The sequence below is a fragment of the Solanum verrucosum genome, unplaced genomic scaffold (genome assembly GCF_900185275.1).
Source record: "Solanum verrucosum unplaced genomic scaffold, falcon-dt-bn FXZP01000060.1, whole genome shotgun sequence".
Lineage (NCBI taxonomy): Eukaryota > Viridiplantae > Streptophyta > Magnoliopsida > Solanales > Solanaceae > Solanum > Solanum verrucosum.
The window spans coordinates 9,885,353-9,901,398 of NW_026020129.1; the positions used below are offsets into that span (position 1 = coordinate 9,885,353).

Below are 16,046 nucleotides of genomic sequence, written 5' to 3' on the forward strand. Positions count from 1 at the left end.
TGGTAACGGTAAACAAGGAAAGGAAATCCCTAAAATTGGGTAACTGAAAATTTTAGTTTTTTAAAAAAGGAAGTAAAATAAAATTAATGATCTATTATTAATTAATAATAAAAAACTATAAATAGATTAATAATTTATTAAATAAATATAATTTAATTTTAAAATTAAATTAAATTTAACTGATATGTCATAACCCATAAATAATCTGTTATAAGCAAGAAATTTTTAAAAGTAGGTTTAAAACCCGTAATATTTACTCTTAAATGTGTATATGGGTGATTTTTCCTATTCAGAACTAAAGTCCATATAGGGCAACAAGCTATAGCCCAACCATTTATCTTTCTTTCAGGCCCAAATGTCAGCCCAATCATTTGTCTTTCTTTCAGGCCCAAATGTTCTTTTCTATCAAGCCCAAAATACTAAAAAGCCCAATAATTTATCTCTCTCTCAGGCCCAAACGTTCTTATCTGTCAAGTCCAATATTATGCTAAATAGCCCAACCCCACCCCATTTGGAGAAACTACAAAATTAGACATACTCTACTACTATATATACTATTATTATCTATACTTTCAAAATATTATGTATCTTACCACATAGAGTTTTCTACCATATATTGATGAAAATATACTTAAATACATGTATTTTTGCTACCAGATACACTAAAATAGGGAGATAGGCAAGTGAGACGGGAAGGGAAGCGAGTGTATCTAGTCATGTATTTTAGATACACGCGAATCACGCTAGATACATGTCTCTGTATGTATTTGTGTTATTCACATGTATTTGAGATATCAAATACGTAGGAGAGTGACGAGAGAGATTTGTTATATATCCAGATACATACAAATCCACTTGGATATAGTGTATCTAGAACAAAGTACACTTGATTTTGACCCTATGTATCCCAAAATACATGTATATGGACACACCAAAATCTGATAAGATACGTAATATTGCAAACTATAGTGTATCTAAGCAATTAACTCATAAACTAGTGAGATTTACGTAAGTTTCCCATAATCTTTCTATCAGGCCCAAATATTCTTACTTAGCAAGCCCAAAATGCTAAACAGGCCCAATCTTTAGAAGTTGTAAATAAAGTAGTTGAGACAGTTAACTCCTAACGACGTCGTTTTTCACCTTTCAAAAAATCTTCTCCTTAAACCCCTATCCATTCCACTGACACACTCAAAAACCTCTGAGCAAAACTCCGGCAACCGGAAAAATCCCTCCGACCAAACTCCGGCGAACATGCCGTTCACCCTCCTCTCTCCTCCACCTTTACCTTCACTTCTCCACCATACCCCACCACCCCTCCAATTCAAACCCTTCATTTCCCTCCACCATCTCCGCCTCAAGTACCCCACCACCCTCACCACCGTTTCTGCCATCGGCGCCGACGGTAAGTACTACCCAACCCCCTCAGATGATGACCCACCTGAAGCACCGGAAGATTCAATGCATGGTGTGAACAAATTTCAGCAAATTCAACGGGAAGCAGCTAAAGCAAGAAAACAACAAGAAGAGCTTTTCAAGAAAGAACAGTCCATTTTCGTGAATGCATTAGCTGATGTTGAAGATGCACCTGATAACCCTCTTGTGAATGATAATGACAGTGGGGATGATTTGTTTGGTGAAATTGATAAAGCTATTGCTTTGAAAAGAAAAGAATTTGTAAAACAGGGGCTTTTAAAGCCTAACCCCAAGAAATCAGCTTTAGTTGAGGTTGAAGTTGAAGGTATAGATGAGTTATTGCCTGAAGAAGTTGTTGATTTGGAGGAAATTAGTGAGCTTACTGGATTGACTGAAATTTCGGAAGGCGAAGAAAGTGAAGAAGAAAGGTCTGATTTTGAGGTAAGTGATGATGTGGTTAAAGCTGAATTTTCAGATTTATCTTCATTTGATATTGACTTTGATGAGTATGGTAAAGCAAAGCCAAGAATTGCAGAACCCAAGTTTAGAATGAGTTTAGCTGAGCTTTTAGATGAGAGTAGAGTAGTGCCAGTATCAGTTTATGGAGATTTAGAGGTGGAAATTAGTGGTATACAACACGATTCGCGGTTGGTTGAGAGTGGTGATTTGTTTGTGTGTTGTGTTGGGATGAAAACTGATGGACATTTATATTTATCTGAGGCTGATAAGAGAGGGGCTGTTGCTGTTGTAGCTAGTAAAGAGATTGATATTGAGGAGACTTTGGGGTGTAAAGCGCTAGTCATTGTGGAGGACACGAATGCAGTGCTTGCTGTGATAGCTGCTTCGTTTTATAGGCATCCGTCTAAAAGTATGTCCGTGATTGGGGTTGCAGGAACTAATGGAAAGACTACAACTTCTTACTTAATAAAGGCAATGTATGGAGCAATGGGGTTGAGGACGGGCATGTTGAGTACAGTAGGGTATTATATATATGGGGATAACAAGTTAGAGTCTCCTCATACAACCCCTGATGCAGTTTTGGTTCAGAAACTGATGGCAAAGATGGTTCATAATGGGACTGAGGCATTGGTTATGGAGGCTTCTTCTCATGGATTGGCATTAGGTCGGTGTGATGAGGTTGATTTTGACATTGCAGTTTTTACCAACTTGACGCGGGATCACTTAGATTTTCATGGGACTGAAGAGGAGTATAGGGATGCTAAGGCTAAGTTGTTTGCTAGGATGGTGGACCCAGCACGGCACCGCAAGATTGTGAATATTGATGACCCTAATGCAGCTTTCTTTGTTTCACAAGGAAACCCAGATGTGCCTGTTGTGACTTTTGCAATGGACAATAAGAGTGCTGATGTTCATCCTTTAAAGTTTCAGTTATCTCTCTTTGAGACTCAAGTGCTGGTCAACACACCTCAAGGCATATTGGAAATATCTTCTGGTTTGCTTGGAAGGCATAACATCTATAACATTCTTGCAGCAGTTGCTGTTGGAATTGCGGTTGGGGCACCTTTGGAGGACATTGTCAAAGGTATTGAAGAGGTTGATGCAGTCCCTGGTCGATGTGAGCTGATAGATGAGGAACAGGCATTCGGAGTAATTGTAGACTATGCTCATACCCCTGATGCTTTATCAAGACTACTTGATTACGTGAGAGAGCTTGGCCCTAGGAGGGTTATAACTGGTATGCAATCAGCAACTTCTTCCTCCTTCTTCCATTCAGCAAGGGTGCATTTAAATGCCCACGTTAAAACAGAAAGTCTCTGCTTTTTTTATGCATGCTTCTCTGCATAAGAACATAGGTGGAGGAAATTTCCAAGCTTCACGTTTGGAAAGTTTTCATGTTCTTAGAACGGTGGTTTGTTTATAGACATAGACATACACACATGTAAATCTACATGATTTATTCCTGTATGAAAAGAAATGCAAGGAATAGAGCAACGACCTAGAAGTTATATGTATACATTGCATGTCGTTTTTGAGAAAAGTTAATCAAGTCCCACATAGTAATTTTGTTGAAGGATTTTGAGATATTTCAAGACAGTTTTCCTGGCGGGGCAGGTTTGAACATGCCCGATGATTACAATTATAAACCAAGTTAGAGGCGTTGGCCTGCAGAAGTTGCCAGCTACCCTTGACACTACCTTGTGTTTCCCTAAAGCATGAACCAAATTTGTTTCACCATTAACTGTCATCCCCTTTTGTCCTTATTAACATTTCTCATTAATGTTTTCAAATTTTCTTTATCTGTTATCTATTATTTTTTACTAAGGTGTAATTCTTTGCTTGAAGTTTTTGGTTGTGCTGGAGAGAGTGACAGAGGGAAGAGACCCATAATGGCAAAGATAGCAACAGATAAAAGTGATGTGACAATTCTGACATCTGACAATCCAAAGACTGAGGATCCTTGTAAGTATCATAGCTTGAAGAAGATGTAACAGAGAAGGTTTCTGGAAATCATCATATTTGAGATTATTTGTCTGTCTTTCTCTTTTTCACTATAAGATCACAGATCTCAGAAATATGCATTGGTGGTTGCCGATCTGTTCTTACAAAAGTAGTCTCTTTCAGTTTCCTGTCTGATATTACATGTGCTGCACTTAAGCTGGATTTTGATCTCTCTTGTTTACTTGTTGTCTATCTTCTCTTATCTGCTGTGGCACTGTCTAGGCACTCAATTCCTATTAGATTAGTGTCGATTTTGCTTTCTTGACATGTCTGGGTGTCGACACTGAAGCTATATCATCTTATCTTCTATCAGTGGACATCTTGGATGATATGTTGGCTGGTGTAGGATGGACTATGCAGGACTACTTGAAACACGGAGAGAATGATTATTACCCCCCTCTCCCCAACGGCCATAGACTCTTCGTACATGATATCAGACGTGTCGCTGTGCGCTGTGGCGTTGCCATGGGTGAGGAAGGTGATATAGTTGTAAGTTGCTTGTCACCATTCTTCTTCATTTGTCCTTGTTATTTGTTTTCAAAAGCTAACCGATGGTACAGGCTACAACTTATATGGGTCAAACATATTCATAATAGAAGTGCTCACCAGGCAATTCAATTTTATTTGTGTTGTTTAATCCGGTTCATGTTAACCACCCTGCAGGTGGTTGCTGGCAAAGGCCATGAAGCATTCCAAATAGAAGGTGAGAAGAGAGAATTTTTTGATGATCGAGAGGAATGTAGAGAGGCTTTACAGTATGTTGATGAACTTCACCAAGCTGGAATTGACACAAGTGAATTCCCATGGCGGTATGTACCTTCGTCTTCTGTCTCAATGTTTTAGTGTAGTTGAGGTTTTCATCTAAGATAAAAGGAAGATTCTTACCTTGCTGTTTGCGAGGACAATATTTTCTAGTTCCCGTTTGGTAGCTTAAGGATTAGAGGTTATTGTTTTCAAGTCGTTTCTCATGGCTAACACCACACATATCCAATCGTTTTCTTCATAAAGGAAGGAAATGAAAATGCTGGAAAATAGGAGTACGAATGAAATTGTTAGTTTGATAGGATGAGGCCAACTTTAATCCTGGCTGTATAATTAACCCTCTTATTGCTATTCTTCTGTAGGTTACCAGAGAGTCACTGATTCGATGCCATAAAGTGTATGTTAAGATCTTGACAGTGTGCTGACGGCAGATAGCCATTGTGGAGTGCCCATTAAATTTGAATCAACATTGTAAGTTTCTTGGCGTCCCACCCGCTCTTCTCCCTTCTGTCTTTTCACAATCTGGAAACGTGAAAGCTACTTCATTTCCTCTTAGTTCTGATCTTTTTTCCTGAAGTAAATAGGATTTACGTGCCTTTTCTTTTGGGCAGATTATCATTTATGCCGCCATTAGATGGTGATTTTCTAGAGAAATGGCAACACAACGCCCAAAGCAAACTCCAGTTTTGTAAGAACCTATAGCCTGATTTTGACTGGGATCTCCATATCTAGAATGAGATTCATTAAGGGGCTTCACGGCTCTCCCACCCTTCATTGAATTATGTTTGTATAGGGAAGTACATAGAGATGAAGAGCAATTATCGAGTTGAGATGCTGTTCTGCTATTCCAGATTACGATTTCCTGTAATAGTGGAAGTTCTTTCTTCAACAACTGCTATATGACAAAAAAGTTACACCATTTGTATTAGACACAGCCAAATACTGCCTCTGATGCATAAATGAGCATCTACTGAGTGATTTCCGGTACTTATGCAGGTGAGAGGTTTACTTGTTCGAATAGTCCAAGTGTGCACAAGCTAGTCTAGCCGTTACCATTATAAAAAAGCTCTCTGTTATCTCTACTCTTTTGTCTACTTTCTAGTACACTAACTTGACAGTGTCTCTCTGTCTGCCTCCTGAGCACTGCACAGAGTTAGGTTCTTCATCTTTTTAACTCTGAAAAATACATCTAAAGCACTATATTTCACAAACAATGTAAGACAAGTAAAGGCTCTAGTTAGTTTGTTCATCTAAATAATATTATATGATATCCCATTGCATATAAGGGTGCGGTCCAATGATCAATAAAGCGGAAGCAAAAAAGTAAACACTAAGAAACTTCTTATTTATCTAAGCTTGAGCAGAGTTATTTGGTAACTATATTGGTAGGAGGTAGTAGATTTCCCATGGAATAGTTGAGGTGTGCACAAACTGCTCTTAACACTATAATCATCGCTTAAGTTGTGCATATTCTTCACTTTTCATGTCGTATATGTGTCAAATTCTCTAAAAATACACTATTTTGGAGAATTTGACACACATTTATTTTAATATTTTTGAAGAGTCCGAGCAATACAAGTCATCGCATCAAATTCCACCAGCATGCTATATACTATGCAAGATGCATACACGATCAGCCCAAATTGGGAACAAGTTGAAACATATTTTGAAGTTCAACCAAATTTGTCACATCATGTTTTTGCCTCTTTTAATTTGATGGTGATATATAACAGACAATGAAAAAAACATAATGCATTGTCTTTAATTATTTGAATAATGTTATTCTGAAAATTATTGGAATTGAACATGCCCCAACTATAAAAATTTGTCTTTGCTTATTTATACTTATCCAAACTTCTAGAACAATTTTTACTTTGTAAAAAGATTAAAAAAAAAAAGTCACTCATCAGCAATCAAAATCATATAAGCAGATTTTGAAAATCACTATGATAGGACAATTGAAAATGACAGAGGTGAAGAGCTTAGAAGCATAATAAATAATATGTTCATAATATTCTACTCTTATATTAAGATCAAAAAGGAAATTTCCTTTTTTCTTTACCTTAGTCCTTACCTGAACTCGAAAGGTCACATTTTTATTCGGTGAAATATTAAAAACATCCTTAAATTCAATCTGAATTATTGGTTTGATTTTTAAATTATTGACAGACTTAAAAACACTTTTTACTTAACTAACTAAACATGAATACACCTTCGGTGTTGTAACATGAGTGAAAAACACCCTTAAATTCTCATCAAATTTAATGGCGTTTTCAACACTTCTTTTGATTTTTTATTAAGAGTCTCATGCTCCTACAAGAGTTTGAGATCACTTACTATGTAACGTGACAGATCAAAAGTGTATTTAAATTTAATTAATCAAGTAAAAAAAAATGCTTTTGAAATTGTCAATAGCTCGGAGATGAACTTAATAATTTACAACAAATTCAGACGGGATTAAAGATAACATTATTAACAATGAATGAAGTTTATAATGAGCTAAACGACATCGTATAAGTCCATCAAGGCTGATGCTTCGTGATTGTCAGTAGCTCTTCTTGGAAAAACAGTAGATCCAAAGTCCACTCATCAAACTCATAATTTTCTCCTTTGAATTCACCTTTTGTATGATTGAGAAGTAAATAGTAGTTCCCTTTTTCTTCTCTGATTCTTCATATTTTCAAGAATTGTGTGTTTTTCTGTAAATACATTTGTATGGTGATGAGCTAGCTGTGAATCCATCAAGAAAAAGGGGAATTTTTGATTGAAATTAAGAGAATCCCCATGGATTTTCTGAGAATTACTTCTGTAATTTTCATCTGTGGAGTTCTACTGAAATTTCCTGCTAAAGTTACAGCTGGTGATATTGTTCATGATGATGACTTAGCTCCCAAGAAGCCTGGTTGTGAGAATGATTTTGTGCTGGTATACTTTTTTTCTGAGTTTCTAATGTTTGATTTTTCTTCGACCCAGTATGTTTTAGTTGATTATCTTATTTGGGTTTCTTTTAGTTTTGTGTGTTTTTGCTTTGTTGTGGTTGGACTAGTGAAAATTTGGTTGTTAAAGGTGTTGGTTTTAGCTTGATGTGATGTTACTTTCATTTTCTCAGCTGGGATTTTTCAATTTTGTGTGCTTTTGCTTTGTTGTACTCGGGCTAGTGAAAATTTAGCTGTAAAAGATGTTATCTTTAGCTTGATGCAATGTTACTTTCGATTTCTCATCTGGATTTACTCTATTTTGTTAGTTTTTCGCGTTCTTGGGTTCGGACTTATGAACATTTAGCTATGAAAAAGTGTTGATTCTAGTTTGATCCTATGATACTTGTAATTTTCTCAAGTGGGTTTCCTGTACTTTTATGTTGTGCTTGGACTAGTGAAAATTTAGTACTAAAAGGTGCTATTTTTAGATTGATCCTATGTTTTTTTTTTGGATAAGGTAAAGTGTTTTATTGATGATTATTGATTAGTATTAAGAAGGTACTTTAAAAATACAGCTTAATCCTATGTTACTTCTATTTTCTCAACTAGGTGTCCTCTAATTTTTTTTTGGGTTTCACGGTGTTGCTCGGACCAATTAAACTTAGCTATGGAAGGTGCTGTTTTTAGCTTGATCATATGTTAATTTAACTTTCTCAACTAGGTTCCCTCCATAAAAGAATACTTTTAGCTGGATCATGTCTTGCTTTTTTTCTTTTTCAACTGGTTTCCTCTATATTGTTCGGTTTTGCTTTATTGAGTGTGGACTGTTGAAAATTCAGCTGTGACAGGTACTGTTTTTAGCATGATCCTCTGTTAATTAATCTGTCGATTAAGTTATGTCCATCCAAAGTTCCATTTTCTTTTCCGCCTCTTTTGATGTTTTAAGTTATGATTTGATTTTCTTGTTAGGTGGTAATCTATTTATTTTCAGAACAATATAGATCTTGTCATCTTGAGGCAAAATGTGAAGATAAGAACATATTTTCGGAAAGTTCATATAGTATTGATTGCAGATGCTACATTATGGACCTAATGTTACATATTCTGTTAAGCTGCTGGAGTGCAGAACTTTTCATTGTCTAAACGAACATCTTTATTTAACATGGTTATGGAAGAAGTTAACTTTTTTGATTTAGCTTGGTGGTGCTTTAACACTTGCAAAGGTTTATTCATGGTATCCTTTGATTGTCTTTTGTCCATGGTATCTTCCAGTATTTACCTGATAAGTGCTGATTTTTTGGTTAGGTGAAAGTTCAAACTTGGATTAATGGGGAAGAGGATGCAGAATTTGTTGGTGTTGGTGCTAGATTTGGCACTACTATTGTGTCAAAGGAGAAAAATGCACAACAAACTCCGCTTACTCTTTCTGACCCTCGGGATTGTTGCAAGCCTCCAAGGAAAAAGGTTAGTTTCTCCACATAAATGCTTACCAGATGTATACCTCAAGGGAATTTGCTTTATGCTTCTAATAATGGCTTTTGTTTTTCAATCCATTTTGGTAGCTTTCTGGAGAAGTCGTCATGGTAGATCGCGGCCATTGCAAATTCACAACGAAGGCAAATAATGCTGAAGCAGCAGGGGCTTCGGCAATCCTGATAGTAAATAATCAAAAAGGTAATTGGTGATTGATGAATATCCACGGACTATGAAATTATGACTATAAAGTATTTATACTATGTGGTGTAGTAATTGGATGTCTTCTGCAGCAATAATAAGTTAAAGACACTTGAAGTCTAAAGATAAAAAGTTTCTTATTTCTTCTCATTGTTCTCTTTCTGAGGGGGTTGTGTGGAGCTCTTACTGTTGTCTGTTGATTGAACACTGCCATACCTCACCGCTTGCAGTTGTTTTACGGGTGCCATTTCTTTTGCAGAACTCTACAAGATGGTTTGTGATCCTGGAGAAACTGACCTAGATATACACATACCTGCTGTTATGCTACCTCAGGATGCTGGAATAACGCTTAATAAAATGCTTTTAAATGGCTCATCAGGTAAGATTCTGAGTTTACATGCAGCTTAGATGAGAAAGTACTTGATATCAACATGTTCTAGGCACTGTTAAAAGCTTAATGCAGGGATAATGCTGTTAAGTAATATACTCGGTTACGCCCCTAGGGCTGTGGTTCTATGATAAGAAACCAGAACTCTGTGTAGATTGGGCACACATCAGTGTTCAAACCCAGTAACTGCCACGAGGCCTGGCATGTAAGTAAGAGTGGGGTAGAGGGACATGCATGCCCATACTCTTCTGAGTTCCGTACCTGTGGACCAACTAGGCTTGTCCAACTAATCCACAATGAATCTCTCGGTTATAAGAAAATAACAATGACGCGCTTGATCAGAAAAATGCCGGAAAATGATATCTTTACGTGCAGATAGAAGTCAGGTGCTGAAATCATGGTTAATTTGGCCTGCAGTCATATGATAAGAAAAGTAGTATTTTCACAGTTAATCACCTTGTGCTCCTGCAACTTCGTGATTGTTACTCTGGGCTACGTAGTGTGTTTTTGTACTTCCAAAACTAAACTTTGACTCAGGTCATACTAATATTAAGTAGTTACAAAGATTTTACATTCAAAGAGATAATAAAAATGCCACTCTTTTTTTTTTTTTATAACAAAGGAAACCCGCAGCTGCTACCCTTTGGGTGCGCACAGGGTAAAACCCCCGCTCCTATGCAATGGCTCGCAAACCACACAATAGAGGTAACCCGCACCAGGCAAGCCTGGTGCGACGAGCTCGACCCAGAAGGGAAACCCCTTGCTTTCGCTGGCAAGGGGTTTCAAACTTGAGACCTCCAACTGGAAGTCCCAAGCCCAAACCACTGGGCCACCCCCGAAGGGGTTTCAAAATGCCACTCTTTTATGGTGCACAATTTTGTCTAATTACATGCTTATAGTACAAACACAATCTTAAAAGGAAAAATAAGCTTGAACGTTTTAGCTTCCACGGAAGATATGAGCTTGTCATGTAGATAGATCATAGAGTGCTATTTCAATGACTAACCGGTCACGTGTTGGAGTGCCTTGTGGAAACTGATGAACTGTGGAGGAACCTTAATAGTTGAGATGAGAAGTAATTTTCAAATTTGATTGTGCAATTTATAGAAATAGAATGTGAGGGATTCAGCCCATAACTTATCGATACAGAAAACAAGGTAAACAGACATGCAAAGGTGAGCAAATGATAATACACATCTCCAGATAGTACATGCATGCAAGTTTGTTGAGAGAAAGATTTGGATGTTCTTTTTATGCTTTGGGATAAATCTAGCTTAGAGCAATATCTTTTTTCTTTCCTTTTGCAATGCTTATATAATTATTTAGGTATCTTAGAAAAGCATTCAACTAAGTTAATTGTTTTTAAAAGGCTTTCATAACAAATTATGAATTTGAAACTCTGGTGGTACTTTATCTTTGATACTGACAATTTTTTTCCGAATCTTTGCTCTTTTATTTAGTTACCGTGCAACTCTATTCTCCAAAACGACCAGTAGTGGACATTGCAGAAGTATTTTTGTGGCTGATGGCTGTTGGTACAATCTTGTGTGGTTCTTATTGGTCTGCTTGGAGTGCTAGAGAAGCAGCTATAGAGCAGGACAAGCTGTTGAAGGTTGTCCATCCTTAATTTAGTAGGAATCTTTGCTAGAGTATGCTGAGATACTTGCGGTTCAGTTTTGCATTGATTTTTCTATTTGTCTCTTCTTGTAGGATGCTTCAGAGAAAGAGCTTCCAAATTTTGGAACTGGTGATTCAAGCACCGTGATGGATATAAACATGATATCAGCAGTCTTATTTGTTGTTGTTGCTTCTTGCTTCTTGATTGTTTTGTATAAGTTAATGAGGTTCACATGGTTCTTTGAAATCTTAGTGGTTCTCTTCTGCATCGGTGGTGTGGAGGTGCGTGTTGTTGCTTTGATATGTTATTTATCATAAATGATGAATTTGCAATTACCTTCTTTTATTTACTTTTGCCCATAGACTTATGTTGGCAGATGATATACTTGTCCATATTTGACTGCCTTAGATAATTATAATGGGATAACACTTCAGGCAGGAAATTGGTGCACCTTGAGGGTACACATATTTTCTTAAATATATGTGTCCAGGATTAGTGTTATAACTTCTATGATGCGTATACAGGATATGATAAGCAACATTATTGTCTTATGCTAATTCTATCCCATGTGATAGCACAGCCTTGAAATTTGTACCCATAAAACCACTAGATAGTGTAAGGTTCATTCCTGATTTGCATAATCTCTTCAGATAAAAAATATAAACTTATGATTAGTTAGTGTTCAGTAAGGTCCCATATTATTTTAAATCAGTTATTTGTAAACCTTTCAAAAATAAATAAATAAATAAATAAATTTTGCATACATATGAATGTATTGTCAACTTATTTCTTTTAGAGAAGCAGATTTCTAATTCTATTATATTTATATTGTTTATCTGTTCCTCTCTTTCTATGACCTTGTTCTGGCTTCCACAATCTGTTAAAACACTTGTTTCGGTTCCTTTCATGTGCAGGGGCTACAAACTTGCTTAGTTGCCTTGCTAGCAAGGTATGGTTTGTTCCACTTTAGTTGCGTTATACATAGTGTAATTTGCCGTCTCTCTTTTTTTAATTTTTAAATAAGGTAAGGTAATAGTGTAGTTTGCTGTCCCTGAACATAGCATCATGCCTTTTGCAACTCTACATTTTTACTACACAATTAGGATGGACAAATGAGCTGTTTTAGTTGTTAAGGAATCCAGCTTTAAGTTGTGTGATGAGAGAAATTACTAGCATTTTCTTAATTAGTGATATCTTTTGTTGTATGAAAAAATCTTTAGATGTGACCCCTCATTTCAAGCATAAGCATAACCATATCAGAAGCGAAAAGTTATTTCATCTTTCCAGCATCGGAAGTTCTGTTACCAATGAATATCTAATTGTTTCATGTGCTTTGTTCTTTTTTCAGGTGGTTTAAGCGTACGGGACAGTTATACATTAAAGTACCCATTTTTGGTGCAGTTTCTTATCTTACTTTGGCTGTTTCGCCATTCTGCATAACTTTTGCAGTGGTTTGGGCAGTGTACAGAAATTCTTCTTTTGGCTGGATAGGTCAAGACATACTTGTAAGGAACATTTCTTTCTGTTTCCTTTTTTAGCAATGTTTATATTTGTGTTTAAATGGTAGTTTATTTCATATCCTGTGCAAACATTTTTGTTCTTTACAAAAAAGTCTGTTGAAATTTTAGTGTTATGCATTATCAAGTTTATACACAATTATGACAGTTGTGATTGCTATAAACAAGAGATTTTACCACTGGATTGTTGTCCTTTTACTTTATTGTTTGCTCACCAAAGTTGGATTTCGGCGTCCTAAGATGTTTGACACCAATACGTTTACTGTTTTATTCCATACAACTTTCACAAATTTCAAATTTAAATATATTTAACATGAGTGTATCCGATTTTCCATTGCTGTTACATGTGTAGGCTATATTTATTTTACTGTTTGAGGTATATCAACTGATGATCTTACCTTTCTTTCTTTTGGATAGGGTATCGCACTTATAATTACAGTTCTGCAAATTGTGCGGATACCTAATCTCAAGGTAAACAATTTTACCAACCAAGAATTAAATGGAATGAGCTGTATTTCCTTGCATGAATATGCTCAGTTGATCTCATCTTGCAAATTATCTTATAGCCATGCCTGGTTTAAGTTGGTGACTTCTTTTTTACTTGTTATCCTAAGTTGTATATTCTTTGTAGTGGCACAAAGAACATACACACACAGAAGCAAGCATTGTTATTACATTAACAAGATGTTTATTTTTCAACTGCAGTTCAAGGATTGATACTAGAAATAGTGGGCAAGTTTGCTTATAAAAATCAAATTTATTTTTTTTGAGAGATTTTCTTCTTCAGTTGTTAGAAGGTCACTGCTTCGGGTGTTTACTATCTTAATTGCCCCATATTGATGCTCACTCTACTGGCTTGTCTCTTTTACAGCACAGATTTTACAATGATCTTGTCATCTCATATAAATATTAACTAGTATTAAATATCAGGTTGGTTCAGTTCTTTTGGGTTGTGCCTTCATCTACGACATATTTTGGGTATTTGCTTCTCAGAGTCTCTTCCATGAAAGTGTGATGATTGTGGTAAGTAATCACTTAAGTTCACTTGATGATAATGGGAGTTGCTTCTAGTCTAATTCAGTAAATTTGAATTTTCCATGTCTTTGAAGGTAGCTCGTGGTGATAAAAGTGGAGAGGATGGTATTCCAATGCTGCTGAAGATTCCACGACTATTTGATCCATGGGGTGGTTACAGCATAATCGGCTTTGGTGACATCCTATTGCCTGGCCTGCTAGTAGCATTTTCACTTAGGTTTGATGTCTGCACTTGCGATTTTAACCGTACAAAACTTTGAATTCGTTCATCACTTTATATGCTGTCTATATGTTTTTCTTTGGGAGTGGAGGAATATGGTTTTGCATTTAGGCTCGGGACTTGATTCGCAGCTAGAACAGTCTCTGGAAATGAGCTAACCTGTTTTCCTTTCGTAATTTAGTTATCTTTCTGTTATGAGTTATGACATTGAGTTAATACTTTGACATCATACAAAATTCATCATATCCACCTCAGTAGTACACACTACACACATCCAACATTTTTATAATATAGAGAATATAGAAATCTCGGACCCTTTCTTCACCCTGCTCACACACCAAATACACAACTCCAATATTTCGATAAATAGACACTATAAGAGATCTCGGACACTGATTACAGAATTGTTGTTTATTTTTGGTTGTCAACAAAATTTGTTCCTTTCCAGGTATGATTGGCTTGCAAAGAAGAATCTTCGAGCTGGTTACTTCTTGTGGGCGATGATTGCATATGGATTAGGTACTTAACGATATCTTCCTTAGATTATGCCTATTGCTTAAGTTGGAATGTTTTCTGTTCTACAAATTTGAACATATTCTCTTGAATACAATGCAGGTCTTCTTATAACATATGTAGCATTGAACTTAATGGATGGTCATGGCCAACCTGCACTTCTTTACATCGTCCCATTTACCCTCGGTAATTCTCATCATATACTACTTTTTAAGTCGTAATGTAACAATGTTTTAGGTAACCAAACACCGTAAATGACTCTCCTATGGAGACCATTTTCTTGGAAAATGACTTCCGTCATACCAAACAAGTTCCTAAATCTTCATGAACAAGGAGTTCCTAGTTTCACAATCACCGAACCGATCTATACACATCTTTGTGCAGGGACCTTTTTGATGCTGGGGAGAAAGAGAGGTGACCTGAAAATTCTTTGGACAAAGGGTGAACCAGAAAGGGTGTGTCCACATGTTTGTCTCGAATCAATCGAAGAATCGAATCGAGAAGGATAAGAGCAATCTTCCTCTTGTAATTATATATATTATACTGACCTATGTATTATCTGTGCTATCAATCATTCATCATTCTGGTATTATTTAGCTGTTTTAAGGCTTAGCAAAATCTTCAGCTAAGTACATACACATTTGATATGCCAGTTATTAATGTACAGCTGATTGATCAGCATTTATCACTTTGGTAAAAAAAGTGTAGTTGCTGTTTAACTTTGATTATTGTCTCATATGATCTTTGCACTGTTTGAATATACCAGTAAAAAAAGGCACCTCGGTACACTAAGCTCCCGCTAGTCACGGGGTCCGGGGAAGGACCGTACTACTAAAGTCTATTGTACGTGGTTTTATCCTGAATTTCTGCAAGAGTCTGCTCACGTGTGTTTTGAGTATGGCAGTGTTTACACAAAATCAAAACCATTTGACTTGAGCAGCTACAAATTCAAGTGTGAATACATCACTTCACGAAATGAAAGATACATGTTTTGCATTCATTGGTTTGATATAAACGAATACAAGTTTTTACCCAAATGATCGCTATCTGCGTGCACAAATATTTTGCGTTCACACAAGGTTTGGGAAGGATCGCATTCCAAGGTTTCGAAAAATAATGCATCTTAACTTAAAATTTTAATAAATATATATAGATGAATAGTTAAGTTGCATGTAAGTTAGTTTGAATATTACTGTTGTAAAAAAAATTGTTGATAGAAATTTATTTTTTTTAGATTATCCCATAGTATATGAATTAAATTATAATAGCATAAATGTTACATATGGGCGGTGCATATTTCATTTTCTTAAGGTTGCTTCAATAATCAAATAGGACCAAAAATATATGGAATATATTAATAATACCTAACATGATAAGTACCCCATATGAGAATAATATTGCACAATTATTAGCACGACTTTTTTTCTATTTATAGATACCAAAAAAATGAAGTCACAAACTCGTTTTTATTTAATATTGATTGAGACATGAATTAATATTATATACACCCTAAGTGTTGGCAAGT

General features: G+C 36.0%; 2 protein-coding genes across 2 annotated transcripts; both read left to right on the plus strand.

The window, feature by feature from the left end:
• Positions 1-1,164: 1,164 nt before the first annotated feature.
• On the plus strand, positions 1,165-5,468 carry LOC125826082 (UDP-N-acetylmuramoyl-L-alanyl-D-glutamate--2,6-diaminopimelate ligase MurE homolog, chloroplastic). Its single transcript, XM_049505383.1, has 6 exons — positions 1,165-3,112; positions 3,721-3,837; positions 4,190-4,365; positions 4,540-4,685; positions 5,001-5,109; positions 5,250-5,468. Exons 1-5 carry the CDS (start codon positions 1,255-1,257, stop codon positions 5,017-5,019), a joined length of 2,316 nt encoding a protein of 771 aa, XP_049361340.1. The 5' UTR covers positions 1,165-1,254; the 3' UTR covers positions 5,020-5,109; positions 5,250-5,468.
• A 1,585-nt stretch (positions 5,469-7,053) lies between these two features.
• On the plus strand, positions 7,054-15,235 carry LOC125826083 (signal peptide peptidase-like 2). Its single transcript, XM_049505384.1, has 14 exons — positions 7,054-7,563; positions 8,862-9,020; positions 9,119-9,230; positions 9,490-9,609; positions 11,079-11,230; positions 11,329-11,517; positions 12,151-12,185; positions 12,585-12,741; positions 13,171-13,224; positions 13,684-13,776; positions 13,863-14,005; positions 14,457-14,527; positions 14,624-14,707; positions 14,906-15,235. The coding sequence occupies exons 1-14, from the start codon at positions 7,423-7,425 to the stop codon at positions 15,028-15,030; spliced, it is 1,635 nt and encodes a 544-aa protein (XP_049361341.1). The 5' UTR covers positions 7,054-7,422; the 3' UTR covers positions 15,031-15,235.
• Positions 15,236-16,046: the final 811 nt, after the last annotated feature.